This window comes from Trachypithecus francoisi, unplaced genomic scaffold, assembly GCF_009764315.1.
Source record: "Trachypithecus francoisi isolate TF-2019V2 unplaced genomic scaffold, Tfra_2.0 Lachesis_group15, whole genome shotgun sequence".
In the NCBI taxonomy this organism is placed as follows: Eukaryota; Metazoa; Chordata; class Mammalia; order Primates; family Cercopithecidae; genus Trachypithecus; species Trachypithecus francoisi.
Genome location: NW_022681460.1, coordinates 66,774,967 through 66,798,333, shown reverse-complemented (window position 1 = coordinate 66,798,333; position 23,367 = coordinate 66,774,967). Strand labels below are relative to the sequence as shown.

Genomic DNA, 23,367 nt, shown 5'->3' with positions numbered 1-23,367 from the left:
AGATAGATACAGAGAGATTAAGAAAATGACCCAGTATCATACAGATAGCTAAGTCAAGGCATTGAGTTATAACGGGATAAATTATGAGGTGGACTTCTGCAAAATGTGTGTCCTGTAAGATAGGTCTTTTCTCCAAAACTTCATGATTAGTACTTCTGTTCACTTGTTAAAAACATTGGGCCAGGCGCAGTGGCTCACGCCTATAATCCCAGCACTTTGGGAGGTTGAGGTGGACAGATCACTTGAGGTCGGGAGTTCAAGACCAGCCTGGCCAACATGGAGAAACCCTGTCTCTACTAAAAATGCAAAAAATTAGCTGGATGTGGTGGTGCATGCCTGTAATCCCAGCTACTCGGGAGGCAGAAGCAGGAGAATCGCTTGAACCGGGAGGCAGAGGTTGCAGTGAGCGGAGATCGTGCCACTGCACTCCAGCCTGGGCAACAAAGTGAGACACCATCTCAGAAACAAACAAACAAACAAAAATTGCAGGCCCTTTGGCTAAAGAGCAAACTGGGCTAATGTACTAATAATAGTTCCTTCTTACAAGCCATTGCTAAGGTTTTGGTGTAAAGAGTTAGTTAATGTGGTATATCATTCATTAAGTGAATACTAAGTACCTACTATTTTCTAGGCTCTGTTCTAGGAACTAAAGCAATGAACAGGTCACACAAGTCTCTGTTCTCATAAAGCTTGTACACTGGCTGAAAGAGACAGTAAACAAGTAAATTAAGTGTGCTATTTTAGACAGGGTATTCAGAGTGAGCATCGATGAAGAAGTTCCATTTGAACAGAGACTGAATGAAGAGGGTGGGGAAGAGCTTTTCTGGAAGAGGATCGAGCCAGTTCAAAAGGCACCTCATTAACAAGAGGCTGGAGTGCTCTGAACCACAGAGAAGGCTGTGGTGGCTGGTGGTGCATGGAGGGGGAGGTGGGGCCTGGCTGTGCAGGGCCTTACAGACCATGGTAAGGAGCTGACTCGTGTGTGTGTAGAGAAATTGAGTTTAAGCAGAGGGCTACCATGATCTAGTAGATAAGGATGAAAGATCTCTCTGGTTGCTATATGAGTAAGAGAGGAAATTAGTGATAGAGATACAGGGCATCTCTTATATGGCCCAGAGGGGCTGGTGAGAAGTGGTCAGATTTGAGTTATATTTTGAAAGCCAAGCCAATAGGACTTGTCTTTGGGTTGGTATGTACAGCATGGGGGTAAAAGATGGATCAAGAATGACTCTTGGCTGGGCGCAGTGGCTCAAGCCTGTAATCCCAGCACTTTGGGAGGCTGAGGCGGGTGGATCACAAGGTCAGGAGATCAAGACCATCCTGGCTAACATGGGGAAACCCCGTCTCTACTAAAAATACAAAAAACTAGCCGGGCGTGGTGGCGGGCGCCTGTAGTCCCAGCTACTCGGAGGCAGAGGCGGGAGAATGGCGTGAACCCGGGAGGCGGAGCTTGCAGTGAGCCGAAATCACGCCACTGCACTCCAGCCTGGGCGACACAGCAAGACTCCGTCTCAAAAAAAAAAAGAATGACTCTTGGTCTTTGGCCTGAAAAATGGGACACTTTTGGAGGAAGGGATATGTTGTATAACCCAATAAGGAAGACAGTGGAGGCAGAAATTTGGGGGATGGAATTGGAGCAAATAGGGTTCTGTTTTGAACAGGTGAAGTGTGAAATGCCTTTAGACATCCAAGCTGAGGTGCCAAGGAGTTAGTAGGTACCCGAACCTGGAATTTGAGGTATGAATCAGGCATTTAAATCATTCTTTTTTTAGGAGTCTTTAGGAACTTCAGTTCTTATGGAAACTTTTAGTATTTTAGAAATATTTAGTTGTCGAGGCTGTCTTTGATCCTTGAGATTGATTCCTGGAGAACATGCTGGTGTGTGCTGGCATTTCTCATGCTTCCCCTGGGGAAGACATATTCCCATGCTGAGCAGATGGAAGCTCCAGGCAGCCACACCAGCTGCACAGTGGTAGAATATTTCTAAATAGTTCTCCAAGCACAGGCAGCTATTTTTCTGAGTTCTTTGACACATGTAACCTCTTTACTAAGTCCGACATAGATCTTACATCCTATTCATGCACGTTCCCCGTGGAGTGTTCAGTACATTAATTAACAAATTGTTCATCATGTTCACATTTAAAAGGGCCCTAAAATAGGCCAATCATGGGCATGCCAGGTGTTTGTGTTTGAGTGTCTTATACACTAAAACTGGACCCTGATGTTCCTTTACTATATACAAATGACCATTGTGAACACCAAGTGAGCTATAAATCAGAAGATGACAAAGAAAAGGGGATGGATGATGACTCAGTATGGAAAAACCTATAAGCCAGAACCCGCTTATTTATTATGTTTGGTTTCATTTCCCCAGTTCAACTGTCCCTGGCTTAAACTCTGTTTCCTCCTTTTTAGTCCAGTTTCTTGAGTCATTTTTGCTCTCTGCTGTCAAAAGCACCTTTCATCCACTCAAAGTAAGACACTGATCTTATTCCCCAATCATCTACTGTTCTCTGGAGGTTTTCTTATGGTTCCATGATTTTCTACATTTCATTCCATTAGCTCGTTTGGTCATTTTTGCTTTTCTGGTGAGATGATTTTCCCTAGACTCACAAGAGTTACCCCTCTTGGGTAGGCACCTCCGATTATACTGATTGCATCATTGGCTCCCCAGGTGATCAAATGTCTCCAGATGGTAATGTTTACAGTGCCTGCCCCACACAGAAGCCTGAGATGGCAGGAAGGACTCTAGGTAGGCTTTTCAGATGGGTGGATGCCTGAACATGCTCTGGAAAAACCAGTCTTCTCTCCTCTCTGCAGTTTGCCAGCTGTGTGACTGTGCGCAGGTTACTGAGTTTCTCCAGGCCTCTGTTCTTCCTCTGATAAAAGGGGATACTTCTAATCCACCTCTGGTATGTGCATTAAATAGATAAATACCTGTAAAGCACTTAGCAGACTACCTGCTACTGAAAGGAAGTCAGTAAACTTTAATTCCCTTCCAAATCCCCGTGAGTCTTCTATTCATCAGGAAACAATAGCCGTGTACTCTGCATACACACATGCCAGTAAATGGCTATTAGTGAAAACAAATCAAGCTCCAGAAGCAGGCTATCCTGAGGAGAGAAGAGAAACGGACAATTTTAAGACAAATTGGAGAAAGAGGGTATGGGGTTCAGGACCGGCAGCATCAGCATCTCTTGGGAACTGGTTAGAAATGCACGTTCTCAGACTGGGGCTGGGCAGTCTTGTTTTAACAAGCCCTGTGGGTAATTCTCATGTACAGTAACATTTGAGTATCAGTAGTCTAAGCTAAACTCAACAGACAATGGGTGAGGAATAATGGTGCGTGTTACTGTGTGTGTTATGTATGTTTGTGTGCATACATACCCATGTGTGTAGAATGTTTGTGACAGCTGAAACTATTAATCAAACATGGTAATATCAGCAAAATCCAGTCAAACCAGTGATTAATTGCCCATTTTTCCTTGGTACTGTTGTCTGAGTAGAAATACTGTATAACTAGAATGCTTATGTTCAATAACTTTACACTAAATTCATCTGGGGTTTAAAAAATGGATTCATCAACTTTTTTCTTTATTTTCTAGGAAATTCCACTTACTTGGATGACCATGGACCACCTCCTAGTAAGGTAAGGTCTTTGCTTGTGATATAAGTCCCCTTTGTCTTTTGTCATACTTACAGCCTCCAACAAGCAGGAACAAATCTCTCCTGGACATGAATCATTCACAAGAAGCAGTAGATGACAGATGTGAAATTGATGTTTAACTTCTAACAAGGAGGAGGCAGAAGAGCATGATGATAGCCCAGATGACAGGGAAAAGGAGCCATTGTTGAATCAGTGGCTGTAGCTGCCCAGGCATTGGAACCTGAGACTGATTTCAGACCTCTGGCAGCGTCTCCTGTTTGCACCTCATTTTCATTTGCCTTGGCATCGATGCTGGCCCACAGTGTGATAGCCACACCCGGCCTCCCCTTGCCTTCGGGATTTGGAGCTAGACTCACATCTGTCCTGTTCTCTCCAGCCTAACTGGGTTGGGATACTCCACTCGAGGCCCTGCCAATACCCCCTCAAGGCTGCACTGGCCTGGCCTGTGAGTCCACTTTTGTTTTTCCTGTAAGCAGTTTTGTCTGACTTAAGGGGCAGAATAATCCTTTAGTATAGTTTCCCTAACACTGTTTACTTTGAGCTCAATGAAAACGGAATGCTAATCTACTAAAAAATGAGCAAACTAGAACAAATTGATCATTGTGTATAAGAAAATACATGCAATGCAATCAATTATCTTTTATTCTAACCATATGTCCTTTGTACTTTTTTGACATCATTTTTTTTTCCTTCTAGGAAATGATGGGGATAGTTGATCAGTACTTGGGAAGGGGTTGTGCTTGGCAAAATAAGAAGTTGACAACCCTCTATCTGTCACTTCAAGAATGTTCTTTCTGGCCGGTGAAATCCTAAAGTATATATACAGGCACTCTAACTCTCCCTATACTTAACTGTTTTCTTGGTCTTTGGCCACTTAAGGTGATGCCTACAAAATGCAGTTGTAAATATACAGTGAGAAGATAATGAACCACCAACTTTAGAGGCTTTGGGGAAATTTACTCTCGTATTAGTCCATTCCTGCATTGCTATAAAGAAACACCCGAGACTAGGTAATTTATAAAGAAAAGAGGTTTAATTGGCTCACAGTACCACAGGCTGTACAGGAAACATGATACTGGCATCTGCTCGGCTTCTGGGGAGGCTTCACAAAACTTTCAATCATGGTGGAAGGCAGAGAGGAAGCAGGCACATCTTACATGGCCAGCGCAGGAACAAGAGAAATGGGGGGAGGTACCACACACTTTTAAACAACCAGCTTTCACAGGAACTCACTGTCGCCACAACAGCACCAAGAGGGATGGTGCCAAACCCTGAGAAACCACCCCCATGATCCAGTCTCCTCCCACGGGGCCCTTCCAACACTGGAGATTACAATTAGACATGAGATTTGGATGGGGACACAGATTCAAACCAAATCAGCTCCAAAGTCTGTTTAGACCACCCCCAAATTCATGAGCATGAACTTTGGAAGAAGGTATTTCTGGATTCAACACTGGCACTGCCACTTTCTAGCTGTGTGACATTGGATGAATTACTTAATATTTTGAGCCTCAGTTTCTGATGTGCAGGGTGGAACTAAAAATACTGCCTACAGCACAGGAAGCCTAAAATGATTGAATGAGCTGATGTATGATGAGCACTTGACACTGACATGTGATAAACATTAAATCAAGGGTGGCTGCCATTAACTGGACTGCAGGAACATTAAAATTATTGATGAGTGGTACAGCAGTATTTATCACAGTCATCGGATGGTTCTACCACTTGATCCACCACCTGTTTATTGAATGACTGTGATGCTGCAGGCAGTAGAAATACAAATACGAAACAAAGCAAGAACAACAACAACAAAAATAGCCTCTATTCTAAAGGAGCAAAATAATATAGAGGATTATGTTCTCTCTGGGGATAAGGACAGTGTCTACCTCATCTCAGTATCCTCACATTCTTGCATTAGCCTCAATGCATAGAGGCACATCATGACTATTCATTAAATTTCACTGAATTAGACCATGGAATCCAGAACTGGAATCTGAATCAGGTCTTCTGGCTTCCATCCCAGGTTCTTTGACTAAGCCAGTATTCTCAAACTTTAGCTTGCATCGACAGTACCTGGAGGCTTATTAAAACACAGATTGCTGGGCCCAGGCCCCAGAGTGTCTGATTCAGTGGGTGTGGGGTGGGAGCTGAGCATGTGCATTTCTTTTTTTTTTTTTTTTTTTTTTTATTATACTTTAAGTTCTAGGGTACATGTGCATGACGTTTATATCATGTATAACTCCCCAATGCAATCCCTCCCTCCTCCCCCCTCCCCATGATAGGCCCCAGTGTGTGATGTTCCCCTTCCCGAGTCCAAGTGATCTCATTGTTCAGTTCCCACCTATGAGTGAGAACATGCGGTGTTTGGTTTTCTCTTCTTGTGATAGTTTGCTAAGAATGATGGTTTCCAGCTGCATCCATGTCCCTACAAAGGACGCAAACTCATCCTTTTTGATGGCTGCATAGTATTCCATGGTGTATATGTACCACATTTTCTTAATCCAGTCTGTCACAGATGGACATTTGGGTTGATTCCAAGTCTTTGCTATTGTGAATAGTGCCGCAATAAACACACGTGTGCATGTCTCTTTGTAGTAGAGTAATTTATAATCCTTTGGGTATATACCCAGTAGTGGGATGGCTGGGTCATATGGTACATCTAGTTCTAGATCCTTGAGGAATCGCCATACTGTTTTCCATAATGGTTGAACTAGTTTACAATCCCACCAACAGTGTAAAAGTGTTCCTATTTCTCCACATCCTCTCCAACACCTGTTGTTTCCTGACTTCTTAATGATTGCCATTCTAACTGGTGTGAGATGGTATCTCATTGTGGTTTTGATTTGCATTTCTCTGATGGCCAGTGATGACGAGCATTTTTTCATGTGTCTGTTGGCTGTATGGATGTCTTCTTTTGAGAAATGTCTGTTCATATCCTTTCCCCACTTTTTGATGGGGTTGTTTGCTTTTTTCTTGTATATTTGTTTGAGTTCTTGGTAGATTCTGGATATTAGCCCTTTGTCAGATGAGTAGGTTGCAAAAATTTTTTCCCATTCTGTAGGTTGCCTGTTCACTCTGATGGTAGTTTCTTTAGCTGTGCAAAAGCTCTTTAGTTTAATTAGATCCCATGTGTCATTTTTGCTTTTGCTGCCGTTGCTTTTGGTGTTTTAGACATGAAGTCCTTGCCCATGCCTATGTCCTGAATGGTACTACCTAGATTTTCTTCTAGGGTTTTTATGGTATTAGGTCTAACATTTAAGTCCCTAATCCATCTTGAATTAATTTTCATATAAGGGGTAAGGAAAGGATCCAGTTTCAGCTTTCTACTTATGGCTAGCCAATTTTCCCAGCACCATTTATTAAATAGGGAATCCTTTCCCCATTTCTTGTTTCTCTCAGGTTTGTCAAAGATGAGATGGCTGTAGATGTGTGGTATTATTTCTGAGGATTCTGTTCTGTTCCATTGGTCTATATCTCTGTTGTGGTACCAGTACCATGCTGTTTTGGTTACTGTAGCCTTGTAGTATAGTTTGAAGTCAGGTAGCGTGACGCCTCCAGCTTTGTCCTTTTGACTTAGGATTGTCTTGGCAATGCGGGCTCTTTTTTGGTTCCATATGAACTTTAAAGCCGTTTTTTCCAATTCTGTGAAGAAAGTCATTGGTAGCTTGATGGGGATGGCATTGAATCTATAAATCACCTTGGGCAGTATGGCCATTTTCACGATATTGATTCTTCCTATCCATGAGCATGGTATGTTCTTCCATTTGTTTGTGTCCTCTTTGATTTCACTGAGCAGTGGTTTGTAGTTCTCCTTGAAGAGGTCCTTTACATCCCTTGTAAGCTGGATTCCTAGGTATTTTATTCTCTTTGAAGCAATTGTGAATGGAAGTTGATTCCTGATTTGGCTCTCTGCTTGTCTGTTACTGGTGTATAAGAATGCTTGTGATTTTTGCACATTCATTTTGTATCCTGAGACTTTGCTGAAGTTGCTTATCAGCTTAAGCAGATTTTGGGCTGAGACAATGGGGTTTTCTAAATATACAATCATGTCATCTGCAAACAGGGACAATTTGACTTCTTCTTTTCCTAACTGGATACCCTTGATTTCTTTCTCTTGCCTGATTGCCCTAGCCAGAACTTCCAACACTATGTTGAATAGGAGTGGTGAGAGAGGGCATCCCTGTCTTGTGCCAGTTTTCAAAGGGAATTTTTCCAGTTTTTGCCCATTCAGTATGATATTAGCTGTGGGTTTGTCATAAATAGCTCTTATTATTTTGAGGTACGTTCCATCAATACCAAATTTATTGAGCGTTTTTAGCATAAAGGGCTGTTGAATTTTGTCAAAAGCCTTTTCTGCATCTATTGAGATAATCATGTGGTTCTTGTCTTTGGTTCTGTTTATATGCTGGATTACGTTTATTGATTTGCGAATGTTGAACCAGCCTTGCATCCCAGGGATGAAGCCCACTTGATCATGGTGGATAAGCTTTTTGATGTGCTGCTGAATCCGGTTTGCCAGTATTTTATTGAGGATTTTTGCATCGATGTTCATCAGGGATATTGGTCTAAAATTCTCTCTTTTTGTTGTGTCTCTGCCAGGCTTTGGTATCAGGATGATGTTGGCCTCATAAAAAGAGTTAGGGAGGATTCCCTCTTTTTCTATTGATTGAAATAGTTTCAGAAGGAATGGTACCAGCTCCACCTTGTACCTCTGGTAGAATTCAGCTGTGAATCCATCTGGTCCTGGACTTTTTTTGGTGGGTAGGCTATTAATTGTTGCCTCAATTTCAGAGCCTGCTATTGGTCTATTCAGGGATTCAACTTCTTCCTGGTTTAGTCTTGGGAGAGTGTAAGTGTCCAGGAAATTATCCATTTCTTCTAGATTTTCTAGTTGATTTGCGTAGAGGTGTTTATAGTATTCTCTGATGGTAGTTTGTATTTCTGTGGGGTCGGTGGTGATATCCCCTTTATCATTTTTTATTGCGTCTATTTGATTCCTCTCTCTTTTCTTCTTTATTAGTCTAGCTAGCGGTCTGTCAATTTTGTTGATCTTTTCAAAAAACCAACTCCTGGATTCATTGATTTTTTGGAGGGTTTTTTGTGTCTCTATCTCCTTCAGTTCTGCTCTGATCTTAGTTATTTCTTGCCTTCTGCTAGCTTTTGAATGTGTTTGCTCTTGCCTCTCTAGTTCTTTTAATTGTGATGTTAGAGTGTCAATTTTAGATCTCTCCTGCTTTCTCTTGTGGGCATTTAGTGCTATAAATTTCCCTCTACACACTGCTTTAAATGTGTCCCAGAGATTCTGGTATGTTGTATCTTTGTTCTCATTGGTTTCAAAGAACATCTTTATTTCTGCTTTCATTTCGTTATGTACCCAGTAGTCATTCAGGAGCAGGTTGTTCAGTTTCCATGTAGTTGAGCGGTTTGGATTGAGTTTCTTAGTCCTGAGTTCTAGTTTGATTGCACTGTGGTCTGAGAGACAGTTTGTTATCATTTCTGTTCTTGTACATTTGCTGAGGAGTGCTTTACTTCCAATTATGTGGTCAATTTTGGAATAAGTGCGATGTGGTGCTGAGAAGAATGTATATTCTGTTGATTTGGGGTGGAGAGTTCTATAGATGTCTATTAGGTCCGCTTGGTGCAGAGATGAGTTCAATTCCTGGATATCCTTGTTAACTTTCTGTCTCGTTGATCTGTCTAATGTTGACAGTGGAGTGTTGAAGTCTCCCATTATTATTGTATGGGAGTCTAAGTCTCTTTGTAGGTCTCTAAGGACTTGCTTTATGAATCTGGGTGCTCCTGTATTGGGTGCATATATATTTAGGAGAGTTAGCTCTTCCTGTTGAATTGATCCCTTTACCATGATGTAATGGCCTTCTTTGTCTCTTTTGATCTTTGATGGTTTAAAGTCTGTTTTATCAGAGACTAGGATTGCAACCCCTGCTTTTTTTTGTTCTCCATTTGCTTGGTAGATCTTCCTCCATCCCTTTATTTTGAGCCTATGTATGTCTCTGCATGTGAGATGGGTCTCCTGAATACAGCAGACTGATGGGTCTTGACTCTTGATCCAGTTTGCCAGTCTGTGTCTTTTAATTGGAGCATTTAGTCCATTGACATTTAAGGTTAATATTGTTATGTGTGAACTTGATCCTGTCATTATGATATTAACTGGTTATTTTGCTCGTTAGTTGATGCAGTTTCTTCCTAGCCTCGATGGTCTTTACATTTTGGCATGTTTTTGCAATGGCTGGTACCGCTTGTTCCTTTCCATGTTTAGGGCTTCCTTCAGGGTCTCTTGTAAGGCAGGCCTGGTGGTGACAAAATCTCTAAGCATTTGCTTATCTGTAAAGGATTTTATTTCTCCTTCACTGATGAAGCTTAGTTTGGCTGGATATGAAATTCTGGGTTGAAAATTCTTTTCTTTAAGAACGTTGAATATTGGCCCCCACTCTCTTCTGGCTTGTAGAGTTTCTGCCGAGAGGTCTGCTGTTATTCTGATGGGCTTCCCTTTGTGGGTAACCCGACCTTTCTCTCTGGCTGCCCTTAGGATTTTTTCCTTCATTTCAACTTTGGTGAATCTGGCAATTATGTGTCTTGGAGTTGCTCTTCTGGAGGAGTATCTTTGTGGCGTTCTCTGTATTTCCTGAATTTGAATGTTGGCCTGCCCTACTAGGTTGGGGAAGTTCTCCTGGATGATATCCTGAAGAGTGTTTTCCAACTTGGTTCCATTTTCCCCCTCACTTTCAGGCACCCCAATCAGACGTAGATTTGGTCTTTTTACATAATCCCATACTTCTTGCAGGCTTTGTTCATTTCTTTTTCTTCTTTTTTCTTTTGGTTTCTCTTCTCGCTTCATTTCATTCATTTGATCCTCAATCGCTGATACTCTTTCTTCCAGTTGATCGAGTCGGTTACTGAAGCTTGTGCATTTGTCACGTATTTCTCGTGTCATGGTTTTCATCTCTGTCATTTCGTTTATGATCTTCTCTGCATTAATTAATCTAGCTGTCAATTCTTCCACTTTTTTTCAAGATTTTTAGTTTCTTTGCGCTGGGTACGTAATTCCTCCTTTAGCTCTGAGAGGTTTGATGGAGTGAAGCCTTCTTCTCTCATCTCGTCAAAGTCATTCTCTGACCAGCTTTGATCCGTTGCTGGCGATGGGCTGCGCTCCTTTGCAGGGGGAGATGCGCTCTTATTTTTTGAATTTCCAGCTTTTCTGCCCTGCTTCTTCCCCATCTTTGTGGTTTTATCTGTCTCTGGACTTTGATGATGGTGACGTACGGATGGGGTTTTGGTATAGGTGTCCTTCCTGTTTGATAGTTTTCCGTCTGACAGTCAGAAGGACTGTCTGTTGGTCTGTTGGAGATTGCTTGAGGTCCACTCCAGACCCTGTTTGCCTGGGTATCAGCAGCAGAGGTTGCCGAAGATAGAATATTGCTGAACAGCGAGTGTACCTGTCTGATTCTTTCTTTGGAAGTTTCCTCTCAGGGGTGACGCCACCCTGTGAGGTGTGGGGTGTCAGACTGCCCCTAGTGGGGGATGTCTCCCAGCTAGGCTACTCAGGGGTCAGGGACCCACCTGAGCAGGCAGTCTGTCCGTTCTCGGATCTCAACCTCCGCGTTAGGAGATCCACGGCTCTCCCCAAAGCTGTCAGACAGAGTCGTTCGCGTCTGCACCACCCCCGCTCTTTCCCCTAATGGGCTGCAGCTGTGCGCTGTCCGCAGAGGTAGAGTCTACAGAGACAGGCAGGCTTCCTTGAGCTGCTGTGAGCTCCACCCAGTTCGAGCTTCCCAGCGGCTTTGTTTACCTACTTAAGCCTCAGCAATGGCGGGCGCCCCTCCCCCAGCCTCGCTGCTGCCTTGCGGATAGATCGCCGCAGACGGCTGTGTTAGCAGTGAGGGAGGCTCCGTGGGCGTGGGACCCTCCCGGCCAGGTGTGGGATATATTCTCCTGGTGTGCCTGTTTCCTTAAAGCGCAGTATTGGGGTGGGAGTTACCCGATTTTCCAGGTGTTGTGTGTCTCAGTTCCCCTGGCTAGGAAAAAGGGATTCCTTTCCCCCTTGCGCTTCCAGGTGAGGCGATGCCTCGCCCTGCTTCAGCTCACGCTGGTCAGGCTGCAGCAGCTGACCAGCACCGATTGTCCGGCACTCCCTAGCGAGATGACCCCAGTACCTCAGTTGAAAACGCAGAAATCACCGGTCTTCTGTGTCGCTCGCGCTGGGAGTTGGAGACTGGAGCTGCTCCTATTCGGCCATCTTGCTCCGCCCCCGAGCATGTGCATTTCTCACAAGCTCTCACGTGATGCTGATGCTGTGAGTCTCGAGTTCACACTTGAGAGCCACTGTTCTAAAGGCCATGAATATAAAGAGAACTGTTTCCTTAGACAATTTCTGTGATGTTTTCACTGTTAATAGCCTAGAGAGGGTGATATGGCTAGTATCTAAAGTTTATTTATTAATGTAATGATGACTCACCATCGTAAGTTTTCTTGTAGAGAAAACATTTTTAGAGGGGTCAATCACCTGCCTAGGAGGGACGGTAGAGGGGGGAAAAGAAGAATGGTGCGGAAGGTCTGGTAGGTGTCCTCACTAGTGACTTCCTTTGTCTCCCAAGTAGGGAGGGGCCAGGTCAAGCCCTCCACAGCCCCCTGCCCTGTCATGATGTCCCGGAGTAGGATTAGGTGGCTCTGTCAATGGGACCCATCAGCTGTTTTCCTCAATGGCTTGTTGTTCCTGGCTTGATAAACTGGATTTTACCTGGTCTGAAGACCCAGACCCTCTTTTTATGAGCTTGCCTTTTTTACTTTTTTCCTTGGTGGCCAGCCTGAGTCAACACTTTGGTCTTCCTGCTGGTCTTGCTGTGGCTGGGTTGTCTGTCCTGCCTGCCTCTTTGCCGGGATAGTCACTGCCTAGATTCAGTGTTTTCTGGCTTCACCTCCCGTTCTCCCATAGGATCTTCCCTAGCTGTGCCTCTTCCCCCTGGCTCTGCAGTCTGGTCTTCAACTCCCCCGCATCTCCCCAACCCGCTAACTAAAGCTCCTTGTAATATGCAAAAATTATCAGGTTATAGCAGATTATTCAGACCCCTTTAGAGTAAATCCAGTTTTATAAACTCTTTCCTAAGTTTGAAAATTGGGAGCATAATCTCTTTAAATCAGCAGAAGTTTACCTAGTACAGAATCTTTCACTAGAACTGTATTTTCATTATCTGGGATTGGAGTAGCAAAAACACTCTTGATTTTCTAAGCGGTAGCCATAAGAAGAAGAATATAAAAATGGGTAAAAATAACACTGGTATGTGAACATCTTCTCATCCATTCTTATTGCTTCTGGCAGGGTGGAAATGAATCCCAGAAGTGATGAGGTCAGACTTCCGGATAAAGGTCCCTCAAGTGTCCCCTGGGGCGGGGCCTCAGTGGTTTAGGTCTGTAGACCACTGGCTTATCCAGGGACAGGGTGGCATGCAGACGATGAGGACTCACACATGCCTGGCCTCTGGAATGAACCCTTACCCTGGCACGGAAAAGCAAGACTCAGTCCAGACCCATCTTTTTCATATTTGTTTAGCGCTCAAAAATAACTTTTTGATGCCAAGACTGAAAGAGTTGAGATCTGGATAAAATAAGATTTTTAAACCCTGAAAATATACTGAGGTTACAGGCGAGTTCTCATTTTATTAAAAGTTCAGTTTCACAAGTTTCACATTCCACAAGTAATAGCCATTTAGGGAATGGGGTGTGCCACACAACACATACTGGGCCCAGGTCCTCATTCTCTCCAGTATTTTCATAAGGAAAAAACAAAGGCCTCTGATTTTCACTTATTTTTAAAATCCACTTGAACCTCACAGCTCACCTCGGTTTTTGAGCTAAGCCATTATTTAAAGGTCTATGTTAATATTTTCTTTCGGTTGCCACATTTTACTACTACTTTGTGTGTACACAGAATACAGTGGTTTAAAGTTAGAGCACTGACTAAGAATCACCATGGAGATTTCTAGCGAATGAAACAGAAAGATTATTTTAAGTACAAAAACAAAAACATGATAGCTGTTTTTGTAAAATTGCATGCATATGTTTGTATGTATATCTATAGAGACAAGCCTGGAAAGGGTAGTGATGTTTTCTCCAAGTGGTGAGATTTTGGGAAGTTTTTACCCAGTTCGTTATACTTTTATGCGTAATTCGAGTTCATTAAAGTAACACCTGCTCAATCTAAAAATCAGAAAAAGAAATTTTCTGGTGTGAGAGAAGATTAAAGTTGGGTTCAAAAGCTTAAGTGCCCTGGCCTCTACGGCATCATGTGCAGTGTCCACAGACCCGAGAAACTGACATTTCCCCTCCTTGGCTTCATTTCACCTGGGATGTGGGTACCTGGTGCAAGCAGTGGGCAGCAGTACCTGGTGCAAGCAGCGCTCAGCAGCAACGATAAGTTCTGTCGGCAACAATTAGGATGTAGGTATCATTTCATATATGTTAACTTCCCAGACCCCATAGATAAAGAGAGCTGTTCTAACCACCTCAAAGATAATAAAATCACTATCCATATCTTTTTTCCTGTGTGCCATGCACTATGCTAAGCACTTTGCATGCAAAATGTAATCTCTATAAATGATATGAGAGGACGTAATTTTTTAATCCTTACTTACAGATAAGGGAGCTGGATTTCAGAGGGACAGGCTAACTTGCCAAAGGTCATACACTAAGTAAGCATTGGACTTGGGATTCCAGCCTAGGGCTGTGTGTGCAGCTACAGCGCCCATGTTTTTAACCATTTCAAAATTACTAATTTAAGTAGAAGTACAATAATTTTCTACCTTATTTCTAAGTTTTTGCACTTTTAAATAAGCTATCTGGTACATTGATTAGTACAATACACAAATTTTAACCTTCAGTATACCAGAAAAAAAATAGTCATCACCATTTACCGTTTGGGTTCAAAGGACACTTAATTTTTTAAAATCAATGCAGTGAACTTTTTCACATCTACTTTATCTGTTTTCTTCCAGTAACCTTTATATGCTTACCTACCTTTAGCACCTGACCGTTTTCAAACTGTATATAAAACTGTTTGTTTGGTATACAAACTTGAAAAGGTGAAAGAATACCATCCCACATCATTTAGCAACACAGGATGGTCCAGGTTCTTTTCACAAAATATTATTTGAGGGAATCCTTCCTCTTGAACGACTGACTGAACAGCATGTTTTCTTTTTGTCCTTAGAAACGTATTGTTCATTCAATATATTTAGAGAGTTTATGATGTCATCATCTGAAGAGTCGTAGTCTGAGATTTCATTTCCATGATCACTTTCATCATCATCATTAGAGTCTTCAGGGCCGTTATGTGATGGCTTGCATTCATCTCTGATGCTTCTGTTGTTTGTGAAATCTCTCTTTCTGTCAGTTACCTTCTTTTGGTCATTATAGGCAAGAACGAAAAATTCGAAATTCTCCACTCTAGTCAATGAAATTAAAACAGACTACAAAGATGTTGTCTCTAGTCTCATTTTATATCCTCCAAAAAGATGATGTAATACTTTGGGTAACGCTATAAGAAAGACGGAGGATGATGCAATAGTGACAATCTATTTCACTAATGAATCATTCCCCTGGGCCCACACCGTTTAATATGGTAGCTATTAGCCTCAGGTAGCTATTTAAATCTAAATTAATTAAAATTTAAAAAATAAAAATTCAGTTTCTCCATTGCACTAGTCACATTTCAAATTCTCTGTAGCTATAGGCAGCTAGTGGTTACTGTTTTGCACAAGAAAAATAGAACATTTTCATCATCAAGGAACATTCTACTGAACGGCAGTGTTCTAATCCATTCCATTGTTCTTATATTTTTCTATTACTTTAGTCTTTTTAAACCTTATTAGGAATAATTGATATATAACGGGTGGGTGATTGTTCCTGAAATGATGAAATAGCAAAATATTTCCAGATACAGGAATAATAAAATTACAAAGATCCCATAATGGATCTTAGATTTTCTTAAATGGTCTGCTGGTGGACCCATATGGTAGTTGCAAGGTAGAATGAGTTTTATTCTCTTTCTTTTTTAAAAAAATGTATATATTCTCTTTTTCTTTGGAACATCTCTAAGAAAGAATAAAGTTATAAAATATTAATCCATACAAATAGCTAGAACTGCTTGAAATTTATAAAACCTAAAAAAACTAAAAGTGGTTCCTGTGGATGCTGATAGTATATTGAGGGTTAAGCTATATTACTGATATCTACACTTGTATACAAAAGCACTTTTATATATAAAATATTATTTTTGCATATAAATTGTTATTATTCAAAATTCCATTGTAAAATGGGTTCATTAGAAGAAGGCTTACAATTATGCTGATCCAGCAATCTCCAAATGAATGAGAAGTAGTAATGTGAACTGAGATAATATTTGTATTGTGCTTTGCTGTGTCTGGCAATGAACCATTGCTCAATAAAGTTGAGTCCTTCCAACCCACACCCCCAGAAGCTAATTTCCCTTTAGCATTAATTGTTTAATGCCTACTTAGTCTATGGGATCAGTACGACATTTAAAAAACTGAAGATGATCTCTGTCATCTAACAGCTTATAATCTGGTTGCGTCATAAGGTTTGACGGAATCAAAGACTGAGAGCACATGGTTCTGTGGTTGATAGATTCTTTTTTTTTTTTTTTTTTAAGGTACTCTTTTTTGTTTTTTTTATTATACTTTAAGTTCTAGGGTACATGTGCATGACGTTTATATCATGTATAACTCCCCAATGCAATCCCTCCCTCCTCCCCCCTCCCCATGATAGGCCCCAGTGTGTGATGTTCCCCTTCCCGAGTCCAAGTGATCTCATTGTTCAGTTCCCACCTATGAGTGATAACATGCGGTGTTTGGTTTTCTCTTCTTGTGATAGTTTGCTAAGAATGATGGTTTCCAGCTGCATCCATGTCCCTACAAAGGACGCAAACTCATCCTTTTTGATGGCTGCATAGTATTCCATGGTGTATATGTACCACATTTTCTTAATCCAGTCTGTCACAGATGGACATTTGGGTTGATTCCAAGTCTTTGCTATTGTGAATAGTGCCGCAATAAACATACGTGTGCATGTCTCTTTGTAGTAGAGTAATTTATAATCCTTTGGGTATATACCCAGTAGTGGGATGGCTGGGTCATATGGTACATCTAGTTCTAGATCCTTGAGGAATCGCCATACTGTTTTCCATAATGGTTGAACTAGTTTACAATCCACCAACAGTGTAAAAGTGTTCCTATTTCTCCACATCCTCTCCAACACCTGTTGTTTCCTGACTTCTTAATGATTGCCATTCTAACTGGTGTGAGATGGTATCTCATTGTGGTTTTGATTTGCATTTCTCTGATGGCCAGTGATGATGAGCATTTTTTCATGTGTCTGTTGGCTGTATGGATGTCTTCTTTTGAGAAATGTCTGTTCATATCCTTTGCCCACTTTTTGATAGGGTTGTTTGTTTTTTTCTTGTATATTGTTTGAGTTCTTTGTAGATTCTGGATATTAGCCCTTTGTCAGATGAGTAGGTTGCAAAAATTTTTTCCCATTCTGTAGGTTGCCTGTTCACTCTGATGGTAGTTTCTTTAGCTGTGCAAAAGCTCTTTAGTTTAATTAGATCCCATGTGTCAATTTTTGCTTTTGCTGCCGTTGCTTTTGGTGTTTTAGACATGAAGTCCTTGCCCATGCCTATGTCCTGAATGGTACTACCTAGATTTTCTTCTAGGGTTTTTATGGTATTAGGTCTAACATTTAAGTCTCTAATCCATCTTGAATTAATTTTCATATAAGGAGTAAGGAAAGGATCCAGTTTCAGCTTTCTACTTATGGCTAGCCAATTTTCCCAGCACCATTTATTAAATAGGGAATCCTTTCCCCATTTCTTGTTTCTCTCAGGTTTGTCAAAGATCAGATGGCTGTAGATGTGTGGTATTATTTCTGAGGATTCTGTTCTGTTCCATTGGTCTATATCTCTGTTGTGGTACCAGTACCATGCTGTTTTGGTTACTGTAGCCTTGTAGTATAGTTTGAAGTCAGGTAGCGTGACGCCTCCAGCTTTGTCCTTTTGACTTAAGATTGTCTTGGCAATGCAGGCTCTTTTTTGGTTCCATATGAACTTTAAAGCAGTTTTTTCCAATTCTGTGAAGAAAGTCATTGGTAGCTTGATGGGGATGGCATTGAATCTATAAATCACCTTGGGCAGTATGGCCATTTTCACGATATTGATTCTTCCTATCCATGAGCATGGTATGTTCTTCCATTTGTTTGTGTCCTCTTTGATTTCACTGAGCAGTGGTTTGTAGTTCTCCTTGAAGAGGTCCTTTACATCCCTTGTAAGCTGGATTCCTAGGTATTTGATTCTCTTTGAAGCAATTGTGAATGGAAGTTCATTCCTGATTTGGCTCTCTGCTTGTCTGTTACTGGTGTATAAGAATGCTTGTGATTTTTGCACATTCATTTTGTATCCTGAGACTTTGCTGAAGTTGCTTATCAGCTTAAGGAGATTTTGGGCTGAGACAATGGGGTTTTCTAAATATACAATCATGTCATCTGCAAACAGGGACAATTTGACTTCTTCTTTTCCTAACTGGATACCCTTGATTTCTTTCTCTTGCCCAATTGCCCTAGCCAGAACTTCCAACACTATGTTGAATAGGAGTGGTGAGAGAGGGCATCCCTGTCTTGTGCCAGTTTTCAAAGGGAATTTTTCCAGTTTTTGCCCATTCAGTATGATATTATCTGTGGGTTTGTCATAAATAGCTCTTATTATTTTGAGGTACATTCCATCAATACCAAATTTATTGAGCGTTTTTAGCATAAAGGGCTGTTGAATTTTGTCAAAAGCCTTTTCTGCATCTATTGAGATAATCATGTGGTTCTTGTCTTTGGTTCTGTTTATATGCTGGATTACGTTTATTGATTTGCGAATGTTGAACCAGCCTTGCATCCCAGGGATGAAGCCCACTTGATCATGGTGGATAAGCTTTTTGATGTGCTGCTGAATCCGGTTTGCCAGTATTTTATTGAGGATTTTTGCATCGATGTTCATCAGGGATATTGGTCTAAAATTCTCTCTTTTTGTTGTGTCTCTGCCAGGCTTTGGTATCAGGATGATGTTGGCCTCATAAAAAGAGTTAGGGAGGATTCCCTCTTTTTCTATTGATTGAAATAGTTTCAGAAGGAATGGTACCAGCTCCTCCTTGTACCTCTGGTAGAATTCAGCTGTGAATCCATCTGGTCCTGGACTTTTTTGGTGGGTAGGCTATTAATTGTTGCCTCAATTTCAGAGCCTGCTATTGGTCTATTCAGGGATTCAACTTCTTCCTGGTTTAGTCTTGGGAGAGTGTAAGTGTCCAGGAAATTATCCATTTCTTGTAGATTTTCTAGTTGATTTGTGTAGAGGCATTTATAGTATTCTCTGATGGTTGTATGTATTTCTGTGGGGTCGGTGGTGATATCCCCTTTATCATTTTTTATTGTGTCTATTTGATTCCTCTCTCTTTTCTTCTTTATTAGTCTAGCTAGCGGTCTGTCAATTTTGTTGATCTTTTCAAAAAACCAACTCCTGGATTCATTGATTTTTTGGAGGGTTTTTTGTGTCTCTATCTCCTTCAGTTCTGCTCTGATCTTAGTTATTTCTTGCCTTCTGCTAGCTTTTGAATGTGTTTGCTCTTGCCTCTCTAGTTCTTTTAATTGTGATGTTAGAGTGTCAATTTTAGATCTCTCCTGCTTTCTCTTGTGGGCATTTAGTGCTATAAATTTCCCTCTACACACTGCTTTAAATGTGTCCCAGAGATTCTGGTATGTTGTATCTTTGTTCTCATTGGTTTCAAAGAACATCTTTATTTCTGCTTTCATTTCGTTATGTACCCAGTAGTCATTCAGGAGCAGGTTGTTCAGTTTCCATGTAGTTGAGCGGTTTGGATTGAGTTTCTTAGTCCTGAGTTCTAGTTTGATTGCACTGTGGTCTGAGAGACAGTTTGTTATCATTTCTGTTCTTGTACATTTGCTGAGGAGTGCTTTACTTCCAATTATGTGGTCAATTTTGGAATAAGTGCGATGTGGTGCTGAGAAGAATGTATATTCTGTTGATTTGGGGTGGAGAGTTCTATAGATGTCTATTAGGTCCGCTTGGTGCAGAGATGAGTTCAATTCCTGGATATCCTTGTTAACTTTCTGTCTCGTTGATCTGTCTAATGTTGACAGTGGAGTGTTGAAGTCTCCCATTATTATTGTATGGGAGTCTAAGTCTCTTTGTAGGTCTCTAAGGACTTGCTTTATGAATCTGGGTGCTCCTGTATTGGGTGCATATATATTTAGGAGAGTTAGCTCTTCCTGTTGAATTGATCCCTTTACCATGATGTAATGGCCTTCTTTGTCTCTTTTGATCTTTGATGGTTTAAAGTCTGTTTTATCAGAGACTAGGATTGCAACCCCTGCTTTTTTTTGTTCTCCATTTGCTTGGTAGATCTTCCTCCATCCCTTTATTTTGAGCCTATGTATGTCTCTGCATGTGAGATGGGTCTCCTGAATACAGCAGACTGATGGGTCTTGACTCTTGATCCAGTTTGCCAGTCTGTGTCTTTTAATTGGAGCATTTAGTCCATTGACATTTAAGGTTAATATTGTTATGTGTGAACTTGATCCTGTCATTATGATATTAACTGGTTATTTTGCTCGTTAGTTGATGCAGTTTCTTCCTAGCCTCGATGGTCTTTACATTTTGGCATGTTTTTGCAATGGCTGGTACCGCTTGTTCCTTTCCATGTTTAGGGCTTCCTTCAGGGTCTCTTGTAAGGCAGGCCTGGTGGTGACAAAATCTCTAAGCATTTGCTTATCTGTAAAGGATTTTATTTCTCCTTCACTGATGAAGCTTAGTTTGGCTGGATATGAAATTCTCGGTTGAAAATTCTTTTCTTTAAGAATGTTGAATATTGGCCCCCACTCTCTTCTGGCTTGTAGAGTTTCTGCCGAGAGGTCTGCTGTTATTCTGATGGGCTTCCTTTGTGGGTAACCCGACCTTTCTCTCTGGCTGCCCTTAAGATTTTTTCCTTCATTTCAACTTTGGTGAATCTGGCAATTATGTGTCTTGGAGTTGCTCTTCTGGAGGAGTATCTTTGTGGCGTTCTCTGTATTTCCTGAATTTGAATGTTGGCCTGCCCTACTAGGTTGGGGAAGTTCTCCTGGATGATATCCTGAAGAGTGTTTTCCTACTTGGTTCCATTTTCCCCCTCACTTTCAGGCACCCCAATCAGACGTAGATTTGGTCTTTTTACATAATCCCATACTTCTTGCAGGCTTTCTTCATTTCTTTTTCTTCTTTTTTCTTTTGCTTTCTCTTCTCGCTTCATTTCATTCATTTGATCCTCAATCGCTGATACTCTTTCTTCCAGTTGATCGAGTCGGTTACTGAAGCTTGTGCATTTGTCACGTATTTCTCATGTCATGGTTTTCATCTCTGTCATTTCGTTTATGATCTTCTCTGCATTAATTAGTCTAGCTGTCAATTCTTCCACTTTTTTTTTCAAGATTTTTAGTTTCTTTGCGCTGGGTACGTAATTCCTCCTTTAGCTCTGAGAAGTTTGATGGACTGAAGCCTTCTTCTCTCATCTCGTCAAAGTCATTCTCTGACCAACTTTGATCCATTGCTGGCGATGGGCTGCGCTCCTTTGCAGGGGGAGATGCGCTCTTATTTTTTGAATTTCCAGCTTTTCTGCCCTGCTTCTTCCCCATCTTTGTGGTTTTATCTGTCTCTGGACTTTGATGATGGTGACGTACGGATGGGGTTTTGGTATAGGTGTCCTTCCTGTTTGATAGTTTTCCGTCTGACAGTCAGAAGGACTGTCTGTTGGTCTGTTGGAGATTGCTTGAGGTCCACTCCAGACCCTGTTTGCCTGGGTATCAGCAGCAGAGGTTGCCGAAGATAGAATATTGCTGAACAGCGAGTGTACCTGTCTGATTCTTTCTTTGGAAGTTTCCTCTCAGGGGTGGCGCCACCCTGTGAGGTGTGGGGTGTCAGACTGCCCCTAGTGGGGGATGTCTCCCAGCTAGGCTACTCAGGGGTCAGGGACCCACCTGAGCAGGCAATCTGTCCGTTCTCAGATCTCAACCTCCCCGTTAGGAGATCCACGCCTCTCCCCAAAGCTGTCAGACAGAGTGGTTCGCGTCTGCACTGGCCCCCGCTCTTTCCCCTAATGGACTGCAGCTGTGCGCTGTCCGCAGAGGTAGAGTCTACAGAGACAGGCAGGCTTCCTTGAGCTGCTGTGAGCTCCACCCAGTTCAAGCTTCCCAGCGGCTTTGTTTACCTACTTAAGCCTCAGCAATGGCGGGCGCCCCTCCCCCAGCCTCGCTGCTACCTTGCGGATAGATCGCCGCAGACGGCTGTGTTAGCAGTGAGGGAGGCTCCGTGGGCGTGGGACCCTCCCGGCCAGGTGTGGGATATATTCTCCTGGTGTGCCTGTTTCCTTAAAGCGCAGTTTTGGGGTGGGAGTTACCTGATTTTCCAGGTGTTGTGTGTCTCAGTTCCCCTGGCTAGGAAAAGGGATTCCCTTCCCCCTTGCGCTTCCAGGTGAGGCGATGCCTCGCCCTGCTTCAGCTCACGCTGGTCAGGCTGCAGCAGCTGACCAGCACCGATTGTCCGGCACTCCCTAGAGAGATGACCCCAGTACCTCAGTTGAAAATGCAGAAATCACCGGTCTTCTGTGTCACTCGCGCTGGGAGTTGGAGACTGGAGCTGTTCCTATTCGGCCATCTTGCTCCGCCCCTCTACTTAAGGTATCGGTTGATAGATTCTTAAGTCCAAATGATGGGCATTCATCCAAGTGTTTACTGTGCATCAAATTTGCCTTGGCCTCTGTGCTGGGTGCTGAGACTAACTGACCACAGAATGGATAGTCTCTGCCCTCCAGGAGTTTAGTCCAGTCAAAGGACAGGCTGGCAAACAGATTCATACAGTAAGTATGCTAAATGGGCTGCTGGATGCTATAAGGATGCACATTCAACACCAGAATAATGCAGGAAGCTCAACTTGACCTTTTTTCCAGGTGCAAGTCCTGAAGGTTGAGTAGGAGGAACTAACTAGGTCAGACAATCTGGGATGGGGACAGGCATGGTGGCTCATGCCTCTAATCCCAGAACTTTTGGAGGCTGAGGTGGGAGGATTGGTTGAACCCAGAGAGTTGGAGGTTACAGTGAGCTATGATTGCATCACCACACTCCACCCTGGGTGACAGAGTGAGACTCTGTCTCTTCAAAAAAAAAAAAAAAGTCTAGAATGGAAAGGATGAGAAGGGATGGGCCTCACTGCTGGAGTTTTAAGAGTGGTAGGTGGGAAATTGAGATATGAACTGCTTTGAGGAGTTTGCCTTTAACAGGAAAGAGAGAAAAGATGATAGCCTAGACAGTGGAGACCATGTCTACATAATTGTGGAGTAGGAAAGGAGTGATCAATCACAAATCCAGTTTTGAGTAGTGTCATGCATTAAATTGTGTTTTCCCAAAAGATACGTTGAATCCTAACCCCAGAATCTGTGAGTGGGATCCTGTTCGTAATTAGGCTCTTTGCAGATGAAGATGAGGTCATGCTGGGGTAGGATGGACCCTAAAGACAATGATTGATGTCTGTATAAGAAGAGAGAAATTTGGACACAGAGATAGAGACCCACAGGAGAATGCCGTACGGA

The 23,367-nt window shown here is 42.1% G+C and overlaps 1 protein-coding gene across 3 annotated transcripts in view; it reads left to right on the top strand.

Annotated features, from left to right (window-relative positions):
- UST (uronyl 2-sulfotransferase) overlaps positions 1-23,367 on the top strand; it is a 336,463-nt gene that overhangs the window by 136,764 nt on the left and 176,332 nt on the right. For all 3 annotated transcript variants that reach the window (XM_033235126.1, XM_033235124.1, XM_033235125.1), the window contains exon 2: positions 3,606-3,649. In XM_033235126.1, coding sequence (XP_033091017.1) covers positions 3,606-3,649 — 44 coding nt within the window. The remainder of the gene's footprint in view (positions 1-3,605; positions 3,650-23,367) is intronic.